The 23,108-nt window shown below is 36.2% G+C and overlaps 1 protein-coding gene across 18 annotated transcripts in view; it reads left to right on the top strand.

The window, feature by feature from the left end:
* NRXN1 (neurexin 1) overlaps window positions 1–23,108 on the top strand; it is an 846,948-nt gene that overhangs the window by 47,017 nt on the left and 776,823 nt on the right. The window contains exon 4 of one of the 18 annotated variants that reach the window (XM_015813678.1): window positions 13,211–13,246. The exons of the other annotated variants lie outside the window; for them this stretch is intronic. Coding sequence (XP_015669164.1) covers window positions 13,211–13,246 — 36 coding nt within the window. The remainder of the gene's footprint in view (window positions 1–13,210; window positions 13,247–23,108) is intronic. 18 annotated transcript variants of the gene reach the window in all.

The following is a 23,108-nucleotide window of genomic DNA, read 5'->3' as shown; positions in this document are numbered from 1 at the left end:
AAGAAAACAATGCATTTTGTATCTATCTGGTGGTAGGGCGGTGAATTTTGGATTTTTAATGAGGAAGTGAAAAAGGAAACAACACCCCACACACCATCATTTTGCATGGGATGAATATGTGGTACAGATCTTTTTTATTATCAGAATGTTAATAAAATCTATACGAAAGATAGATTGTTATTTTAAAAAGCATGTCAAATTTCACAAAAATCTGCAGGTGTTTTTAGAACTTTGATGTTTTCAGTTGCAGGGGAGTTAAACAGACTATAATTTGGGGAAATGGGGAAAAATGGGGAAAAAACTGATCAAGCATAGAATCCAGTATTTCTACTTCATCTCCTTCCTGCTAAGAATAGAGTATGTTTTAGAAATCCTTATTATTAGCAGCAGAGTTCCCAAGTTACAAATCTGAGGCAGAGCATCATGGACAATTTTGAGAGAAAAAAACAGTAATTTAATTCAACTGAAGTGAGATACTTAAACTGGCCGTATCTGTTCAGATTTCATGATTCATGCCAAGTAAGTGCACAGCTCACTTCACATAAATAGAGGACTAATCTAAACAATTTTGTAAATATATAGCATGTTGAGTTTGAAAATCTAATCTGGCAGTAATTTCCATTCAACTGGTAGATAGCCAAAACAGGATATTATACAACATGAAAGCATTTCTTCTAACAGTTTATCCTTTTTCTGGTACCTTTCAAATGACTTTTTCTACAACTTTGGTAATTCCGAACAAGCATAAAAGGTACTAGTTTGAGGGAACTATGGAATACTGAGTATGTAAACAAATAAAGAGACTATCTCTATCTCAAAATTTTGGAGGATATTTTTTGTGCCATGTAGTATTATGGTCAAGAAGAAAATTTGGAACATAAGTGTGAATTTAAAACTAGAAGGAAAGAAACTCAGTCACTTATACTATTCTGATGACACTACTGTCATAGCTGAAAATATACATGATGTGCAAGCTCTAGTAATGGGAGTCAAGAAGCACATGCAAAAGTAGATTTGCCATTAAATATAAATAAAATTAAACTATTGAGAAACAGGCATAATAAGCAGCCTCAGAATTGTCAGAAGTAATAGATAGCTTCTGTATAAGATTGCCTATCAATTGTAAAGGAACCAACCATGAAGAAATAAGCTACTGATTAAGATTTGGTAAGCTATCAATAAAAGGCCTGGAAAAAACATTGCAATATCATGGTGTGTCTAGGCCTTCAAAAATCACAATAGCAGAGGCCATGAATTTCCTATGACACTCTATGGAAGCAAATGCTGGTTTTGAAATAATTATAATAATAATAATAAAGTTGGAAGGTACCTTGGAGGTCATCTAGTCCAACCCCCTGCTCAGGCAGGAAACCCTATACCATTTTGGACAAATGGCTGTCCAGTCTCTTCTTAAAAACTTCCCGTGTTGGAGCATTCACCACTTCTGGAGGCAGGTTGTTCTACTGGTTAATTGTTCTAACTGTCAGGAAGTTTCTCCTTAGTTCTAGGTTGCTTCTCTCCTTGATTAGTTTCCATCCGTTGCTTCTTGTCCTGCCTTCAGGCACTTTGGAAAATAGTTTGACTCCCTCTTCTTTGTGGCAGCCCCTGAGATATTAGAACACTGCTATCATGTCCCCCCTCGTCCTTCTCTTCGTTAAACTAGACATACCCAATTCCAGCAGCCATTCCTTATATATTTTAGCCTCCAGTCCCCTAATCATCCTTGTTGCTCTTCTCTGTACTCTTTCTACAGTCTCAACATCTTTTTTACATCGTGGTGACCAAAACTGGATGCAGTATTCCAAGTGTGGCCTTACCAAGGCATTGTAAAGTGGTATTAATTGGTGTTGGCAGAAACTTCTTAGAATACAAGGCATAGCCAAGAAATCAAACAAATTGAACATCAAAATTCTTACACAAGGCATAAATGAACCAGCGATTATATTTTGGACACATGCATGAAAACTCAGCTCCCTTGAGAAAGGTGGAAGGAAAGTAAAGAAGATGACCAGCTGCAAGGTGGATCAAAATAATTACAAAAGAGATGCTGCCTCATTGGAAGATCTGATCTATTGAGGACAGATCATCCTGGAGGAAAGCAATCTGTATGGTCACAAAGTGTCAATACCAACTTGATAGCACATAATCAATCAGTCAATGAATCATGTATTATACATCAGGAAGAAAACTTCCTTGAAATCCTTATAATAAAAAGAGCTCTTCTGTTAATGAGTTCTTGAGAAAAAAATTAGCCAGCAAAACCAGAACGTTTCCTTGTATTATTCATTTTTTAATGCAGGGGTTCCCAACCCCTGGGCCATGGACCAATATTGGTTCATGGCCTGTTAGGAATCAGGACGTGTAAGCAGTAGACAAGCGAGCAAAACTTAATCGATCCCACATATGTGGGATCTAGGTTATGCATGAAACCATCCCCCCCCCACAAGTCCGTGGAAACAATGTCTTCCCTGAAACCGGTCTCTGGTGCTAGAAAGATTGGAGACCACTGATTTAAAGAGTTTTAATTCCTTTGGTGAAATAATTTGGAGTCCATATACTGCATTCTTAAGCAATATTTCATTCTTGAAGAAAAACTAAAGTGCATTCTTCTGTACAATTATAAGAAAAATGTTTATCATGCAGTCTTTTGTGTGTAAGAGGAAAAATGGTAACCACATCTGTATGTAGGGATACCTGTTCATCAACTGGATTTTGTTTTGGAAGCTGTAAATGACCATGAATAAATTTTAAGTTTGTAAAACACATGAACACATTCCAGTATTCTGAAGATATAAGTCTTTTTACTGTTGATTATAAAATGCATTTAATATTTTTTTAAAAAAGAAAGCAATAGAAAATTAAAATGTCTAAACTATTTTTGTAATTCAAACTCTTCAACGTTTGTGAATCTAGGTGAGATCACTGTGCCCAAGTAAATTTAGGTTGGTTTGCACACTGCTCAGTTGTTCTCATGTAAGCCTCTTGGCAATATACAGCATTTGGCAAACTTACAGCTTGGCAGCACTCACAAAGAAATACTAGTTGTGTGAAGTGACATACATATTTATTGTTAGCCATTATTGACTGCACAGCTGCAGTGCACATGAATCAATTGCTATGTACACTAACTGTGAATGTTTTATTAATTTGAGATTAACCAATTAAATCCTCCTTTTTAAAATATGTGGGTTGTTATTAATATTTATTTATTATATTATTAATACACTGGAACTCTAATTGGACTCCCAATGGTTTACATATAGACAAACACGATAAAACTATAGTATTTACCTTAAACATTTCCTTAAAATCTCTCTCTCACTCTCTCTCTCTCTCTCTCTCTCTCTCTCTCTCTCCTTCCTTCCTTCCCTCCCTCCCTCCCTCCCTCTCATTTTCTCTGATCAGAGTTCTGATTTCATTCCATGCACTTTTGGCCCTGGGAAAGCTCACTAGGCATTTTTGTAGTCACTCTATCTATTCCACCCATCACACATTGGAAGTAGCCAAAAGTAAACAAATTAAAGACAAATTAAATAAACATCTGTAAGTTTCCATTCATATTCCCATATTTAGTAAACATTCTGCTTATTTTGCTTTTTCACCATTTATATCAGTATATCCACAAACCATATATGTATACATGGTTTATACTCCAAATCAGCACAAGAATTCCTTATACAGTACATACATCCATTAAAAATCTGTTTTACTACTTGGTCAGTGTTGAACAATTTGCTGTTTCCTTATTCTCACACATGCTTTATTTCCACAGTATATTATTCTTATCATATTCAGATATCACCTTCAACTCTATACTCAAGCAAAACTTTCCATAATTCAAGCCTATTTATCATATTTTTTTCAATCAATATTGAAAATATTTTATAAGTGCTGCATATAAGTTATATATTTTAACTGCCTCTTAATGACTTTGGATTTTTGTTCTTTCTCATCTTGTAATGTTTTTTTCTGATTATAAGCTGATCTTATTTTGGGTCCAAAGTGAAACTTCCTCTCCCTAATTTTCTGAGGTGACTTGAGAATAGCCAGTATCATTTCAAAACAATTACGGGAGAGAAATAGAAGATATATTTGGAGAAGATGAGCAAGAAATGATCCATGCCGGCTCTGATTCTGAGCAGATATGAAAGAAGGAAATAAAGATCCTGGCATTTGATTATTCAGTCCGCATATAAATATTAATGAACAACATTGCCCCAAATAGTGACATTTGTTGTTAAAGTAAACCTCATGAAACTTCTCTCTCTACAAGGCAAATGTGCATTCCTATTTGTAACATAGAAACTAGTCACAATGTGATGGCTTTCCCAGATGCTTCCCCAGACCTCTCTCCAGACCCCAATTCAGATGAGGAAGAGCCATTTCCAGGCACACTGGAGGGGGACATAGAGGAATGTTCAGAGGTTGCCAGAGGCTCCAAGTCAGGAGCAGTCAGGCTGAACACAGTGGAGCAATCACAGGAGGAATGACTAGAAGAGCGGCTGGCTAAACTAGGGTCAGGAGAGGCATAGTTACATCTGGGAAGCCCAGGAGCTTCATGAGGAGAGGGCATGCAGCTGCAGCTGGCCAGCAGAGATGAGAAATAACTGCCTTTTCCTTCTAATCCAAGAGCGCGTAGGGCTGAGAGGAGGCAGGGACAATGAAGGTCAGCCAGGGTACCTGCGAGACAATGCCCCTCTTCATCGTCTGCACTGGGGAATGGTTATTTAGCTCAGTGAATGGAGTGAAAGGATGCTGGGAACAATGTGTCTGTTTTCTTGCCTTGCATTTGCCAATCTCTGTGCCTCTTGCCTTGAATCTTGTTTTCCAACTTGGAATATTTACCTTGGACCCTGGCTTGTGCCTTGACCTCTGGACTTGGTACATGGATTTTGCCTATGCCTCGCGGACTTGTTTTGGCCTCATGAACTTGCCTAGCCTTGCCTCTGCCTTGTGGACTTGTCTTGCCCTGTGGACTCATATAGGGTTTGTTCTTGGACTAAACTGTGAACTCCTTGGGGATTGTGTGGTTATTGGTATGGGGATTTCTGAGGAAGACTATTCGGGGCTTGGAAAGCCTCAAATAAGACTTTTAACCTACCTGTCATGTGTGCGTGTATGAGTAAGATCAGGACACACAATTTTCTTTTTGACAATGGAAATTAAAAAAAAAAACCTTATGTAGCAAACAGAAATGAACTGAATGAGAGAAATAAAACAAGCAGAAATAGTTTACTTAATACAATTCCTTTTTAATGGAATTACTCTGACCTCAATGAAATTTCTCTATTTTTAAAACCTAAATGATGGAATTATTCCATTCCAAGGAATTGGGCTTTGGAGGCCAGAAGGCATTAACACCATTTATATTTCTACTGCATCAAATATGTAAATGATGATAATCACCAAAATATTACACTCATGTGAGTTTTAGGAATACCAAAACAATGAAATTGTTTTTATTTGGATAAAATGTATCTGTGTATACCACCACCACTTTCTTGTGGTCTCTGTCTACTACCATGCTGCCTGGCTGATTGGCAGGTACCTGTCTGGATCTAGAAATCTCTCAAAATGTTAGCCCTCTTATTTTCCACAACCTTCTGTGGGATCTCCCATCTAGACATAGGAGGATCTAGCCCATATTCTGTACAGATGTTCTTGTATACAATGCCAGCTACTTAGTTGTGTACTTAGTTATTCATTGTATGATATTCCTGCCTGCAATGGGTTGGACTGTCTCTGAGGCCTCTCTGTATAGTCTGCACCTATCTAGTGGGTGGACACCTGCTTCAATGGATCTAATGCTTAGTGCCTGTTCTTATGCTGCTATGATTTTATGCTGCTATGATATGTTCTTATGCTGCTATGATCTTTTAGTCCAGCCCTTTCCAGCCACTGGTAGGATTTCCCAATGTCTACCATCTCAGCTATATGTCAGTGGTACATCCCATGCAGGGTCCTGTCTTGCCATGGAACTTTTTCTGTTTGATCTTTCTCCCATATCTGCTTCTGACTCAGGGATTCTTTCAGCAGCTCATCTTTGGGTACCATCTTATTGATGTACTCCTGGATACTCATGATAGCGGCTTTGATGCTCACAAGGCCCCAATCACCCTCTTTCCATCTGGTGTTGGACTTGAAATGAAAACATCTGTAAATTGTGAGGAGGTTCTGTTTCTACACATTGGCAACTTCCAAGTCCATCTTGGCCAGCTCACTATATTGTCAGGGTAACTGAAGACTGGCAGAGCATACATGTTGATAGCATGGATCTTGTTCTTCCTATAGGTCTGCTATTGTAGTAGCATTCCATCAATTCCAAGTTCTCTTGTCTCATCCATATGTTTGTTTGTGTGTGTGTGTGTGTGTACACTATGTGTGTATGTATGTGTGTGTGTGTGTATACACACACACACACATACAGTGTGTGTGTGTGTGTGTGTGTGTAGAGAGAGAGGGAGTGTCATGCTGCTTGTCTCTATTTTTTTTTGCATATCCACTCATGAACAATTAAATGCAGTGTGTAAAAATTGCATGTATGCTTATAACCTAACCAGATAGTTTAAATATTTGTTTGACAAGATAATTGTTTATGCCTTGTCTTTCCATAAAAGCAAAATTTACTGTAATATACAATATTATTTATAAGTGGAATTGGATTAAATGTATTGATGGCATTATTAGTTACTATTATATATATGGGGAAGGGCCTCGTTTCATTTTTATTTATTTAATTATATTTCTTATTTCTTAACCACTCATTTCCCTCAGATTGTCAATCACAATTTGGAGAGCTGAATTTTGGATGTTCACTAAATGGTTGTCATATAATAGATGTGGCCAGTCCTGAAGTATAGATTTATCAAAAGCTTTCTAGTGAGTCCAAAAACAAATAATTTGATCAGAAAGTTTAAGATCTGAGCCTCAAATATTAAATCACATTTTTGTGCCCTCAAAACACAACAAAATATCTGTTTCATACAAAGCAAACTGGGAGTATTCAGAAAACATATAATGTCTAAGGATTCAAGAAGCATTATTGTATATAAAAGTAATGTTAGACATTGGTATATTGCTTTGCAGAATGCACTTCCCACAGCAGGCAATCCTCAACTGTAATAGGTTTCAGTTTTCTGTATTATGAGATTATAATCCAATGTACCTTGCTTTCAGAATAACAACAGCAACAGGAAACACATGTAAGGGATAATTGAAATTTAGACAGCTGTGACCAATTTTTTTGACTGTTGTACAGAGTAAGGTTTTCTACTACTGTGTTAAAATACTTTACAGTCTGTCATTGGAGTATATTTAAACTGAAGCTTCTTCTGAAATCAGAATTCTGTGAGCTTTTTAGAGTATGCATATTTGATTAAGTCACAAAAGAAATGTCAGAATCCATCATGTGTAGGAGGAAGAGCTTGACAAATCTCCAATAGCCTGATGTACAACTGACAGATCTTTGACACTGAGAAAAGTATCTTATTATCTATTAAACTGAAATTGTGTGATACCTGTTTAAAAAGAACCATCAGTTTTAAAATGCTGATAGTATAAAATTGTTCTCCTCAAATACATGTACATTATTGTATCCTACCTCATTTCATTGGAACAACATTTCTCAACCTTGCCAACTTTAAGATATGTGGACTTCAACTTCAAGAATTGCCCAGCCAGCATTCTGGCTGAGGAATTCTGGACATCGAAGTCAACACATCTTAAAGTTGCCAAGGTTGAGAAACAGTGCACTAGAACTTCAGAAGTAATGGAGTTTCATTCAATCATAATTCACTAGTAGCACATTTACTGTTTGCTGTTCAATGTTTTTAAATCCTTTCCAGTATCTTTAAAACAATAGTGCTAATTATGGGAATAAACATGAATTTTGTTCAGTCAGTTTCTCATTTTTATTTTAAAACAAGACCCAGATTCTGTCAAGCGTCTGGCTGGTGAATTCAACATTAAAGAAACCCTATGGCCTTGAGGTGCCATAAGAGATTTTTTTTTTATTGTATACACATCCTGGCACTGAAGAAATAAAATCAACTCTAGGTTTCCTGTGCAAAATTTTGATTAATTAACAATAGCTTTTCATAACCCCCACCCACAATGTGTTCACATTGCCCAATCACATTCTTTCTGTTTGTTATGGGAACGGTCCACTTCTCTGCCAGACACCTGCTTTGGATGATCTTGATTCTCACAGTCCATGGATGGCTTCTTGAAACTCCCATTTCTTTCCCAGATTCCCCTCCCCCATTTCTATGGCAAGTTGAGCAGCAACAGAGGTTAGCAAGCATCTTAGCAATTCAACCTTGACAGATTTACACATTTTTTCAACCAGGATAAGATAGATAAGATTTTAAAAGGATAATGTAGGGAAACATGAAATTAATAAATAGACTCATATCTAATTAACCTCTCCCAGTATTTGGTAGATTTAGCAGGATAGAAATAAATGCATTTTAAGATGTACAGCTTCTGAAGAAACAGGACTTGACTTACCCTTCTTTACTCTAAACCAGGGGTCTTCTTTATGACTTGTGGACTTCAATTCCCATAATTCCTCAGCCAAGCATGCTGGAATTCTGGGGATTGAAGTCCACAAGTCATAAAAGGGCCAAGTTTGAAGACCCCTGCTCTAAACTACTGGTACTACAGCAGAATTTCTAAAAAGCATGACCAAGGTTAAGGTTATTTCAGTATTCCGAAAAGTTATAATCTTAATACATTCCAGAATTCCAAACTAAGAAAGTCTGGGGTAAAATAAATTGTGACTGGTATTTTCCCCCTTCACCATTTTGTCCACTTGTCTTCCATTTCCTGAAATTATCACTGAAGCAAAAGCAACTGTTTTTTCTACCTTGTCTTTTTTCCTCCCCATTTCTGTTGCCCTTTACTGTAGGAAAACAGCCAGCATTAGCCCAAAATATTTTGCTCTATGGGGGTCTTTGGAGTGGGACATCAAAGAAGCAGTGGCTGGAGCAGTCATTTCAGCCATGACAATACAAGTGGCTGACAGAGCTATAATCAAGAGAAACAAAGATAATATTAGCTATTTCTAAAGAATCATCAGTACTCACAATCACAAGAACTCCAGAAACAGCTTCAAGTGCAATAAGCTTGAAAAAAGACCAAAATTTGAAACATAGTATCATCAAAGGATTAGAACAACCAGTAATTCATGTTCTTTATTTTCAAACACAAAGACTGTGATTTTTAGAAGCTGAATAATCTAAATGCCTACATATGGGAACTAGTAAAAAGAACCAATAATTGTGGTGAATAATTCCTCAGTCCTTTTAGTTGTTATTGATAGTCTACTCATCACCTCGGATGTAGAACTTTGAAAATTCTTGTTTATTATGTATGACTGACTAGTGAAATATAATAATCAATGAATCTGAGAATGAGGAGTTAGTATTCTACATGGCAAGGAACAATTTGAAAAGAATAAAAACAGAAGTTAGCTAGATAGGCAAGCATTTTATTGAGGAAAAGGAAACAAATGGGCCAATTTTAATATTATAGAAGTGTTCCATCACTCATATAAACCAGAGCTTCCCAACCTTTCCAGCTTTGTGGCCCAGAAGGAAAAGGAGGAGCAGAGAAATGTGTTTGCGTGTGGCCTGCGCATACACATGCGCAAATGGGTGTGCGCTCATGGCAGCGCACTGACACCCACATGCATGTGTAAATAAACCACTGGTGCCTGCACAAATAGGCCACTGGCACCCACGCATGCACAAATGGGGCTGCTAGTGCCTGCGCAGTGGTGCTACCATGAGGGGGGGGGCTTGCCAACTATTACTGCGGCCTGGTGGCCAACAGGCCATGGCCTGGTACTGGGTCACAGACCATTCAATCTTGGAACAGACTTTTTCAGAATAGCCAGAATATTTGATGGTGTACATTTCGCATACCTCTTTTATATATTTGTATATAAATATATATACTGTTGTTGCTCAATGGAAATTATTAGACCACTTTTAATGAATTAGATATGCCATTGCTAGAAACCTGGATTTGAGCTCTCTGAAGCTGTTTTTATAGCACCACCCAGTGTGAATATGTATATATACACACATTGTTTTCCACCCAAAGAAGTTCACATACTTGACAGACCTTTTTATCAGTGTTATCACCCCAAATATAGAAATGGAAAGGGACTGAAGAGGAAGTCCCAAAGGTGCTTTTTAAAGAGGCAAGTAGATTTTCTTGTTTTTCTTTGAAGATGTTTCCCTTCTCATCCAAGAAGCTTCCTCAGCTCTGACTGGATGGTGAAGAATGGAAGGATTTATATTCCTTGCAGACAGCTGTCCATTTGTATTCTTTTAGAGAGTCTTTGAAGCCACTTGAAGGTTTGCCTACATCCTCAGGGTCACCTGAGTAGTGCAAATGGATGTGGACCCTTCTTGGAACTGCTGAAAGGACTGTGTTGTGGAGTTGTGCTTTCTGCAGGATGTTTTCTGCCCTGTGTCCCTTCACTGTTGAACACAGGTGCAGGCTGTTGGGGATGTTGCCTGCATCTCAAACTGAAGCGCAAATGGTTCCTGTAGTCTACTTCCATTCCCCACTATCCAGTCAGAGCTGAAAAAGCTTCTTGGATGAGAAGAAAACACCTTCAAAGAAAAACAAGAAAGTCCAGTTGCCTCTTGAAAAAGCACCTTTGAGACAACCGTGACCTGGATGACTGAGAATCTCCATAGACTGAAGAGGAAATGTAGGAAATTACTGAATTGTTGTTGTCCTTTTTTTAAAGAAAAGGAAGCCATACCATAAACCAATTTATAAATAGTCCTGTATGTTTATAGGCAAAAATATAAATATTTAATTATTTCAAAATGAGTTTGAAAACTATGTCATTTTGGAAATGTATAATACATGAAATAATGAAGGAAGCTTCATTATGTCCAATTCTGTCTTAAAATTACTCAGAAAAATATTACACACTTTTAAATTGGATACTTAATTCATTAAAGATTCCCAGTCATGCATATTTTAACTTGGAATTCCATTTTATATATTTAGTGTGCATAATAAACATATCCAGCATTTTTTTAGAGTAGTTTGGGCACATGAGGTTGCATATACAAGTTGGCTGTTCTCCCATTCTCAAATTATGCATGTTCTAATACTGTACAGATAGGATTGTTTTTGCATGCTTACAAAAGGTCCATTTAAATAGACCATCTTGCTTTAGTATTTCAATTATTTTGGGGGGAAAGATGGGGAAAGGTTGTGGGGAAAAGTCAGAATATGTTTATTTAAAATATTCAGTAGTATAAAATACATCGACATATGAATCTCAGCATTTATCTTGGGAGATCAGAATAGTGCATCATCACAATAATACTCTGATTTAATTGAGAAGATAAGTAGATCTTCAGCGTCTCTGTATCATATTTTGAATAATATTGAAAGGATGGTATATTGGTCATGTTTCAACTATAAATATGACACATTTCTTTGATTATCATTTATTTTATTTCGGGGTTTGAATCTATATCAGACCTAGTTCTGAGGTAACATTGACTGTTCATAATTACTTTCTGTGTTGAACTAGAAATAGGAATTTTGCAAACAGGTTATAGACATTTGTCATTGTTGAGTCAGTGTGCAGAATAAAATTTGTTGATTTCTTTTTAAAAAAAATCCATGTAAGTCTAAGTTAAAATTTTGCTACTTTTCGTGTTATATTTGCATCTTTAGATACAAATATGATTCATAAGGTTTATATTATGTATTTAGTGTCCATATATCTTTCAAAATAAGATGTTTAAAAACATTACATCTTTTAAAACTTTTATTTGCTAACTATTATCTTGTCATACATTTTAATGCCTTATTTAAGAAGAAGACAATTTTATTATTGTCTGGTTATACTCTATAAAGAAGGTGTAAGAAAACACAATTATATCTGAGTGACCAGGCACTCACGGTAAGTTTTTCTTGCTATGAAACTCTATGCTTTCATTGCCCATATCAGATTCCGATGTGATAGGAAGTTCATAATTGTGTGTATATATTTATGTCTATTCTGTTTTCTGCCACTTTGCTGAATATTCAGGTCAGCTGTTAATAACAAATAAAACTTTAATAAAAATACTAAATTAATTATGGACTGAAAATACCAAATGACTACTTATACCCACACAAGTCTATCAAGATTATGAGATTGTGAGTAGAAGAAACATAACACATGCTTGTTTTGATATGATTTGTTGAAAAGTTGGCTTAACTGTGTTTTCTTTTTGGGGGAAAAAAACTGAGCTTGGTGTCTAGGCCACCAAAGTATTAGGGTTTAATATTTTTTTTAAAAAAAAGTTAATTTAATTTTGAAAAATATTGTTTATCATGTTTTATTACAAGGTGTGTTAAATGAATTGCTTAATCTTGAAAAGCAACTCAAATATTTATTTAAAACAATTAAGTGTAAATTATAAAATATCAAGTTAATATTTCAGTGTAGATAGCATCCATAAAATCAGATATGTATATAACAGTAACTTTGAACATATATAAGAGGATGGATGGATGGATGGATGGGTGGGTGGGTGGGTGGGTGGGTGGATGGATAGATAGATAGATAGATAGATAGATAGATAGATAGATAGATAGATAGATAGATAGATAGATAGATAGATAGATAGATAGATAGATAGATAGATAGATAGATAGATAGATAATATAGATATTTTTTCTCCCATTCTTCTATTTAGCTGGGGATTCAGTCCAGTCTCTTCTTAAAAGCCTCCTGTGATGGGGCATGCAAAACTTCTGAAGGCACTGATTAATTCTTTTCAATATTATTATTAATATTAGAAAATGTTAATGTTTGATACAGCGAGTGGTGGGATTCAAATATATGAACAACCAGTTCTCTGTGTGGATGCTGCTTCTGGAAGTCCATTCTGGGTCTGGACAACAAAAAATTAGCTACTGGTTCTGCCAAAGTGGTGCAAACTGGCTGAATCCCACCACTGGATATAGCCATCAACAGTTGCCACATCAAAAATACAGTACCGTAGTTTGAAAAAGTATCTCAAATATATCAATCAATCAGAATAGAGCTGGAATGGACCTTGGAGGTCTTCTAGTCCAACCCCCTGCTCATGCAGGAGACCCTATATCATCTCAGACAAGTGAATGTCCAGTCTCTTCTTAAAAACCTACATCTTCAGAACTTTGGGATGTAATCCATCAGGTCCCGGTGATTTATATTCATCAAAATCAGATAGGTGTTCTCTAACCATTTTCTTGCTTATTTTAATTTTTATTTCTAATCTGTCTTTTACAGTTAGGTTTTTGGTAGGTTGGGCTATAATTTCTTTTTGCATAAAGACTGATGCAAAGAATGAGTTAAGCAGCTCTGCTTTCTCTCTAATGCCTGTTACTTCCTTGAAATCATCTCTCTTAAGTGTTTTTCTTGACTACTGTTTTTTTTTTTACTTTTTTCTTGTTATTTATATGTTGAAAGAAACTTTTTTTTATTATCTTTGACTTTTGTTCCAAGTTTTTATTCATTCTGAACCATTGTTTTCCTGACTTCATCTTTACAGATTTCGGCTATCTGCTGATACTCTGTCTTAGTTATGTGTCCCTCTTTCCATTTTTTGGTACTTGTCCTTTTTGTCTTTCAGTTTATCAAAGAGATCTTTGTGCAACCATGCTGGTTTCTTCTTGGATTTCTTGTTTTTATTTTTCAGTGGTATTGTGCTGGACTGGGCTTATATGATCATATTTTTTCTGAGTTTCCCATGCTTCTTGAGTTGTTTTCTTCTTTAAGATTTTCATGCATGGAATTTTTCTTAGGCTCTCTTTGAGTTTGTTGAAATCAGCTCTTTTAAAGTTTAAGACACTGGCTGCATTATGTTCTATTGCTTGTGTTTGCATTATATTGAATTCCAATATGATGTCACTCTTGCCCAAAGTTCCAGCAACTTCAACTCCTTCTATCACTTTTGCTCTATTAATAAGAATTAGGTCTAGTATAGCTTTTCCTCTAGTTCTGTCCTCCACCTTTTGGGTGACAAAATTGTCAGCTAGGTTGGTTAGGAATCTGTTTGATCTCCCACTTGCTGCAGAGTTTGTCTCCCAGTTGATATCAGGGTAGTTAAGGTCTCCCATTACTACTGTGGTATATTTCCTAGATACATTTGTTACTTGTTTAGCTATTTCTTCTGCTTGTTTGGGTGGCCTGTAGTATACACCTATAGCAATGTTATTCTTTTTTTCCTTTTATATTGACCCATATGGATTCTAGGAGGTTTTCATCCTTGGTTTTGTGGATTTCTGTAGAGATGTAATGACCTTTTATATATAATGCAACTCCACCTCCTTTTTTGTTAGGTGTGTTTCTTTTGAATAATTTGTATCCTTCCATCATTACATTCCAGTCATGAATTTCATCCCACCATGTTTCAGTAATCAAAACTCTATCATAGTTACCTTCATGTACTAGTATTTCAAGTTCACCCTGTTTGTTCCCTAAACTTGAGCATTCGTGTTTAGGCATTTAAGTCCTTCATGGTTGGGTATGTTTCTAATATCTCCTACTTTGTATCTGGGTTTTCCATCCTTTCCACCATTCTCTACTTCACTGTGTTTTTCCTTTTTTCTTCTTTCTCTTTACTCCCTGCCTCCTTATATGATTGGTAATCTATTGGTTTTTGCTTGGAATCAGGTTCTAAAAGCCTTGAAGATTGCCCCCCTCACCCTCTCAATTTTAGTTTAAAGCCCTTCTGATAAGATGAGCCAGTTGTTTTCCAAATATATTCTTTCCAGTTCTTGTGAGGTTCACTCCATTCCTTGCCAGTAGCCCTTCATGTAGATAATGCAGACTGTGGTCTAGGAAACCAAAGTTGTCTTGACAACACTAGTTTTTAAGTTTGTTTCTAAAATCTTTTGGATTTTAGCCTTTTGTTGGAAATATAGATGAAAATACCACCTGAGCTCTTAATTCTTTAACTTTCTTCCCTGGTTGATCGTAATCTCTTGTTATTGTTTTTAGATTCATTGTTGTGTCATTGGTCTCCATGTGTAGGAGAAAAAAGAAGTAGTAATCTGTGGAGTTGATTATTTTAGTAAGCTTCTCAGTTACATCTTTGATTTTTGCTCCAGGGAGAACACATACCTCCCTAGTTTGATTGTTTGGTCTGCAGACTATAGATTTTGTTCCCCAAAGAATTGAATCTCTTACCACCAACATTCGCCTTTTTTTCCTAGGGAAGTCTGGGATATTATTCTTCTTGTCACAGGAATGCTGGGTTCTGACTCCTTTATAGAAACATTTGATGACTGCTCTTTATAGGTGTCTGCATATTTTCTTCCAATGGGAGGCTATGAAAGCAATTGTTCAGTTCCAGAGGAGCTTCGCTGGAGTGGGCTAGGATAGATAGTAGGGGATTTATGCTTGGTTGCTGTTTTCTTCTAAAAGTGACATATTTCCATCTGTCTTCTTCTTCAGTATAATATATTCTTCAATAGAATGATTTCCAACAAGTGTCATAAAATGACATAATACCATCAAATAATGATGTGACAAAATAAAGATATTTTAAAAAGAATGAAGTTTTAGAATTAGACAAATCTTTATTAAAGCTATGTCAATTATTGCCGGTAATTCTATTATACATCAACATGCCAATATGGCATACCTTCCAAATTTAATAAAACAATTTCTCTAATCAACTGGATTTGTGTATAAATTTGGCTTTAATACAAATTATCACATTGCATCTTTTATTCTTTAAAATTGCATTACATTTCACTGCAGAATTCTAGGTGCATGTTTTCCTACTGTAGGTTATTTCTAGTTTCTAGATTTGAATCAGTATCATAATACTTTGGTATAGTGACATTTTAATAACTGCCAGCATTTGAGGGGTCCTTGGTGCTTTCTGAGCGTCCTTGTTTTATTGCAGACATTTCATTATCCTAACACGGTAACGTCATCAGTGCTAGTAAGGAGTGCTGTTTGCTGTCAGTTTATATTCTGGGGCGGTCTTAGGGATTCTTTGGTTGGGCTGTTTACCAATGGTTATTTGGCAGTTTTAGGATTTGGCCTGGTCTACGATTATCACATTTTCCCAGTTGACTGGAAGAACATATCCATGAACACCAACTGACAATCAAAAGGCATGACAAAAATTCTTTAATTTCACCACATATAGACAGATTTAACCATAGTTTCAATTGGGAAAATGTGACAATCCTAGACCAGGCCAAATCCAAAAATGCCAGGGAATTTCTAGAAGCCTGGCACTCTGACAAATCAGCCATCAATAGACACATAGACATTATCAACATCTATAGACTATGAAAAAGAAGCAATCAACCAGCCCAAAAGGGAACAAAAAGTCCCAAGCACCTCTCCACCAGTAATCAGCACTCAGATCAGCATAGATTAACTCCAAGGTCAACTTCAGAACAACAATCAAATAAGCAATACCCCAGTCAAGAAACTGCCAAAGAACCATTAGTAAACAGCCCAACCAAAGAATACCTAAGATCTCCCCCACCCACCCAGACAGGCAAGATACCAGAATATAAAATGACAGCAAACAGCACTTACTAGCACTGATGATGTTACCTATTTAGGGTAATGAAATGTCTGCAAAAAAACAAGCAAGCTCAGAGAACATAAAGGATCCTTCATTTCAACCCTGAGCTACAAATTATCTCCTTCACTGGTACTGCTAGCATTTGGTAGAAATGTTCATTTTCATCTTGTTAGGCTTCAAATTGCAATTTGTTTTTACAATAATTTAATATTCAGTGGTTTTCATAACATTATTAAATACCAAATAGATATTCATTTTAAATGTGAAATGTATTGTCAAGCCCTCCTGGGCTCGACATTCAAGAGTGGGAAGGTGGCAGGCCAGCACGGTGGAGGTGGAGGAAGAGCCAGCACCGGGTCCAGCACCGGGTCCAAAGCAGCTTACCGTCCGGACTCTGGCAGGGCATTGTTCGTGCCGTCAAACAGCTGACGGGAGGTTCCCTACAGCACGAGAAGCCACGCCTGCGCAAACAGAGGTCCCAGGAAGCCATGCCTGCGCAGAAGGAGGCTGTGGAAAGCCGCGCATGCACAGAAGACACTGGAGCCACCAAACAGCTGATGGGCGGAGGCTCGCCAAACAGCTGACGGCCAGACACACCGAAGAGCATTTAGGAGAATGGATGGGAACAGATTGACACTTTGCTTGCTGCTGGGTGCTGGTTGGGTGATAGGAGGGTGGGGTGTCTGATAATTGCTGGGTTGTGGTTTGTTGGGCGGGGGTGGGGTTGCTAAGTAATGGGGTAGAGGGTGGGGTAGCGTTAGCTCACATGTATTTAAGCAATGCTGGGAGGCGGTTGCTCCCAGCGCGAACTTTGTATGGCACAGAGCCTAATTACTATAGGTCTGTGTTGAGTCAATAATTTACCTTAAAGTAAACCGGAGCTGACTGAATCAAGGTGTCTTCATGTCTTCCTTTCTTCAAGATTCCGGTATGTTATAGAGTTTTTCTGTAAAATTTATCTCCCTCTTTTAATTTTTAGGTTCTTCCTGATTCCCTCCAGCATTCCCGTTATTAAAATAAATTATACCAGGAAAATGCTTAATTTGCTGAAAAGCATAGAGATAAAGTGAAATGGAAGGGTTGACAAGGAATGCAATAGTACAGTGGTGGCGAACCTATGGCACGCATGCCACAGATGGCACACAGAGCCCTCTCTGTGGGCATGCGCGCCGTCGCCCCAGTCCTAGGCCTTCAGCTGGGTTTTATAAAATCTTTTCGCTTTAGGTCTCCACCGCCGTGTGCAAAAAAAAAAGGTCCAATCAATCAATCAATTTCAACTTCTTGCAGGAAAAAAAAGATCTCACAAAGTTGGAATTAATTGATTGAACTTTTTAGTCCCACCCAGTCTGCCGTCACCACCGCAGCCACACCCACCCAATGGGCCACGCCCACCCGGCACCCGACGATACATAAGTGGGTTTTGGGTTGCAGTTTGGGCACTTGGTCTCTAAAAGGTTCACCATCACTGCAATAGTAGATACAACTTATGGAAAGAGTTCAACAAAACAAATTTATGGATTATTTTTTATGGAAGTTAAACTAGAACAAAATGACAGATACCACTGTCTTCAGGCCTACTTTAGAAATAGGTATGCATTTAAAGATCTTTCAAATACCAAATTTTATATAATATTGTTACTGCTTTAATTATGTAAAACTAATAGTCTATATATAAACTTGTTGCTCCTGAAATGGAAGACCTAGTAGGAAAATCAAATCTTTTGTTGTATAAGCTTGGGGAGATAAATTCAGCCTCTTAGTGTGGAGGTTGCAATCCACCTGAAAGAGCAGATAAAGAACTTGGATAGCAGATACAATATTTTATGAGGGTTTAGCAGAGTTCTCCTGGGAGAAAGTATGATACCTTCCCTGCTTGTATTTTGTTTCCATTACTGTATTGTTCTTTAGATTTTAATCTTGACTTTCAGGAGCTCAAGACATTTACATATCATGCTGCCCTGTGAATTTGAATGCCCTCTCTCTGAGAGAGAGAGAGAGAGAGAAAGAGAGAGAGAAAGAGAGAGAGAGATCCAAAGATTTCCAAAGATTTCTTGTCCTTCAGATCTCCTGTTCTTTCTGTAGAGTTCTGTAGAGTTCCATGTTTATATTCATTGTGCCTGAAGATACGTCATTTGCTTTCCTTCCTGACTAAAACACCTCTTTCTAACCTAAATTTATCTTCAACATTATCATGACTCCTTTTTATTGGCATATTTATTTATTTATAAAATTTATAGGTTACCTCAAGGTAACTCTGGGGGCTTACAATCATAAAAAATAAAGCTAAAAACATAAGTTAGTACAAATCCAAAATATAATAAAAGGATAAATAGTACTCCAAAACTACTAACTAAAAGATTTTTAATCCACAATAAAATGTATATAAAATATTCTGAACATATTTGAAATATATTCATCTAAGTGCCAATATGCAAACCTATTCATGAAGCTGTTAATTGGAATCCAGCTGGTGAGAGAAAATGAAAACACTAGAGGGACATCTTAAGATGTTCCCTTACCATAAAGACTTGAACAATCAATCCAGGCCCAGATGGAAGCAAATGCATTTGGCAGAGAAAGTGATTCCCTCCCTGTGTAAAAATAGTGATATGGAATGAGTTTAATGAGTTTGATCTTATGTTCTTTTAGCCAGATCAACTATGAGATGATCTAAACACCACACATAGAAAAGAAACTAAAAGATTTAATTTCCTCCTTCTCTCTCCCACTTCCCCTTTTTTTTCTGTTTTATGCTTTAGAGCTGATTTGATACACAATTTTTATCCTAAAATAATAGAAGCCTTTCTTTTCAATAAAGTAATGGAAAAATCTGAGAAAAGGATGTTTGCAATAATTTCAATCAGGATTGAGCATCCTGTAATAAATTAAAATACCTCAGTTCAAGTAAAATCAAAGGGATGGAATTTACTTTTATAATAAGTATATTTCTCAGATTCATATTTTATTCTGTCACAGGTTCACTGCATGATAATGTACCTAAGCTGTTACTAATTGATGCCTTGCACTCAATCTTGTGATCAGTTCGCATATTTAATGTCTAATATGTATTAGTGAAATTTATAAAGAAGTTTTAAATATGCTATACATTTGGTGCACCAAAGAAACATAATATTTCAGTGCCCTCTGCTTTGAGATCAGTTACTTTGTAATTATTTTGTAATATAGCTTTCTACAACCTGCTGCCTCAAAATTTCCCCAAATTTTAAAGGATCATCCTGGCTTGGAAAGTATGAAAACTGCATCCAAATACACTGAATGGCTTCAATTCATAATCTCTTCCTTATTTTTTTTTTCAGATAACTGCCTCTGTGCAATCCATTGACATTGATCTTAGCAATTATTTTTGAAGGTCTCGCGCTTTCCCTAAAGAGTTCATGACTTTATTAATTTAAAAATCAATTTATAAAGCCATCCAATGCATAACAACTATAGACCTTTGCCTAATGTTGAAATAGCAGAAGGAAGCTGTGACTGGAGATCCTTTACCCAGATTCAGCTGCTGTGCTAGTCTCAGGAAGGTGGGTAGAATATTATTTGCCACAAATAGTTGGTCAGACTGACATCCCAAGGAGAGTCACATATCTCTTTTTCAAGTAGATGGCCTGGCTTTCACTGTTTTACTCTTTGTAATATATTTCATGGCTTAGGACTTTGCTCACTCATATCTTGGGCCAGCTTGCATCTGTGTTCTCTTCAAGTGCACTCTCTTCTGTTTATACCTATAATGCAGACTGTCATTCTGTCTGATCAGACTCTTCAGCTTCTGAATCTGAAATATCAAGGATGATCTCTAACAGAACTCCACAAGGGAAAATAATAACCAGTTGCAATCAAAACATGTTTATTTCTGTATTTTTCATATACCGTTACATACAGTATGTATTAAGTCCATTTTCCACAAGATGTTAGTGTTATTATGTGACTGCTCTTAGGTGGTTTAATAAATCTGATAGGAGAGGAAAACATTAAAATGAAATAATATAATAACAGCAATAACAGTAGTACTAGAAAAAGCAATGGGAGGGTTCCTCTTAATATGGGTAGTAATAATAGCTTTAGAAATCCTTTCTTGGAAATTTGCTCAAAGGACATAGGACTGCACCTTGTTGTCATATATCCTCAACTAAAAGAGCAAAGAAACAAGGTTTCCTAACATGCTTATTTAAGAGAGAAAAAATATTGGATTTTATTTAGATATTTTTTGCTGGAAGTGGGAAACTAGTGCACAAAAATAATTTTGTTTAAATAAGGACAACCTTTTAAATTTCTGTTGTGTTTATGACAAGATTTTCCTCTTATTCCTGGATGCATTTTAATCTCCAGTGAAAATATATTTTCAGTGCATGTACATGAAGGGTATAGGTTGTTGGAGGCTTTTGAAAGATTATTTTTAACCATGAATAGCTGTCTTGTGACTTATATTTCAGTTTCATCTGTTTCATATTTTAACCATTTTAATGGCTGCTAAAAGGGGCTCTGGGGTTTCAGGTTATCCACACCAGATCCAAACTATGGGCAGGTTGGCAGTGATAGAAGAACTCCTTAACCTGTTTGATTAAAGAAAACCATAAACATTTATAGTTGAGTGGAAACCCCTTATAGACTTTTTGAATGAAGCAGAAAAAATGCACTTATGATTTGTTATTTTGATGACTAGAAAAACAACTAGATTATAGAAAAAAGCGAGCCTTTCTATAATCATAGAGAAAGAAAATTTTGTAATTGTAGTTAAATTTGCTGCAAAGGATACCAGAAGTTTCTTTTATTTTTTTATTTCCTTCCTTCCTTCCTTCCTTCCTTCCTTCCTTCCTTCCTTCCTTCCTTCCTTCCTTCCTTCCTTCCTTCCTTATTAGTTTGTGCTTGATTTTATGTGCTGTGCAAAACTTTAATAAAAATTACCATATTAAAAATATTGGGGTCCAAGTCTGACTGGAGATTTAATCATAAACACCATGAATTTGGGAATGAACAGTCAAGCAGCACAGGATTTTTAGAACTCACTCTGATTCCCCAGGTAATAGTGAGATGGTCAACAATTTAAGTACTTTTTAAAAGAGTCTAGACAAATTCACAGAACTGAGAAGTATCGTTGTATACTAACAGCTGCACTCTGATTCTAATCATGTAATGATTTATTTCATCCAAAAGAACAATAAATCAAGTCTTCATATTTCTGCTGATTTCCCAAATAGTTAACTTTATTATATCCCAGAAGGGTTTAGCTAGCTAGTTTAAGTTTAGAACTAGTGTTCTCTGTAGACGTTCTGCCTTAAAATCAACTATCTATAAATCTGTGGAAGAAAAAGATGGGTGTAGTCAGATTATAAGAGTCATGGTCTTTGAGCATCTATTTCATAGAGCCTTTACTTTCAGGATGGAAACTTTTACTCTCTCTTGTCAACAATCTCAAATCATTAGAAGTAGCAGGCTGAAGACAAAATATAAGCACTAACTTGAAGAGAAATTTTATCCAGTGCAAATAAAACTCTTTTCACTTTATATTCACTTTTGAGGTCTTTCTCTCATATGTGTATCAATACTTGTTGCAAATATTGTCTATGGAGATTCTAGTCATCCAGGTCATGGTAGTCCCGAAAGTGCTTTTCAGAAGGCAACTGGACTTTCTTAGAGACTTTGGGGCATTGCAAATATTGGGTGCCTGGGTTGATAGGTGGCATTCAAAGAGAATGCCAGTTTAAATAACTGAGGTTTTGAGTTTCTATGCATAAATATTGCATTATTGCTAGGTGTGAAGGCTCAGAAACAAAAATCAGAGGAAAAAAGAAATTAAAAATGGTCTCCCCCCTCCCTAACCCCACAATTCTCAACTTTGTCAGTTGCTGATTTTGTTTTGTTTTTTTTATAAAAATCAATGCTTTATATATCTATTTCATGCAGTGAAAGAAAAGGTTCAAAATTTTATATATTGTATTGTCTTTAATACTCTTATTTTTTATTGTTGTAAGCTGTCTTCAAATTGGAATAAACAGAAAGGAAGCATACGTTCAATAATACATTTATCAATACATGACATTTTTGGAATATATTTGTCAGATGCAAGAAATCAGAAAGCAAGGTGGTACAATGAATACAACTTTATTGTATGCTAACTTAAGCATCTACAAGAATCTGAACTACTAGTCATCAAAGCAAATTGGCAGAAAAAAGAATAATGGAATTCAAGGTGGGCTGGATTAGATTGCAAAGGGATCTTAAGACTGATTATGTACAGTACTTGACCCCTCCCTTGGGCTCAGTCTGGTCATCTCCTGCAATATTACATACAAGGATCATGTAAACTTACATAATCTAATATTATCTATCTGTCTGTCTGTCTGTCTGTCTGTCTGTCTGTCTGTCTGTCGATTTTTAATCAGATTTGTATAGCTCTCCAGCTCACAAAAATAAATAAAACAACAAATATTAAAACAAATTCAGAAATTATAAAATCCATATTAAATGATATTATTATTATTATTATTATACAGGATAAAAGCTCCTATCTTAGTAATGGAGCCA

This window comes from Protobothrops mucrosquamatus, unplaced genomic scaffold (assembly GCF_001527695.2).
Source record: "Protobothrops mucrosquamatus isolate PMUCROS unplaced genomic scaffold, P.Mucros_1.0 scaffold181, whole genome shotgun sequence".
Classification (NCBI taxonomy): domain Eukaryota; kingdom Metazoa; phylum Chordata; class Lepidosauria; order Squamata; family Viperidae; genus Protobothrops; species Protobothrops mucrosquamatus.
This window is presented reverse-complemented; position numbering and strand designations above follow the sequence as displayed.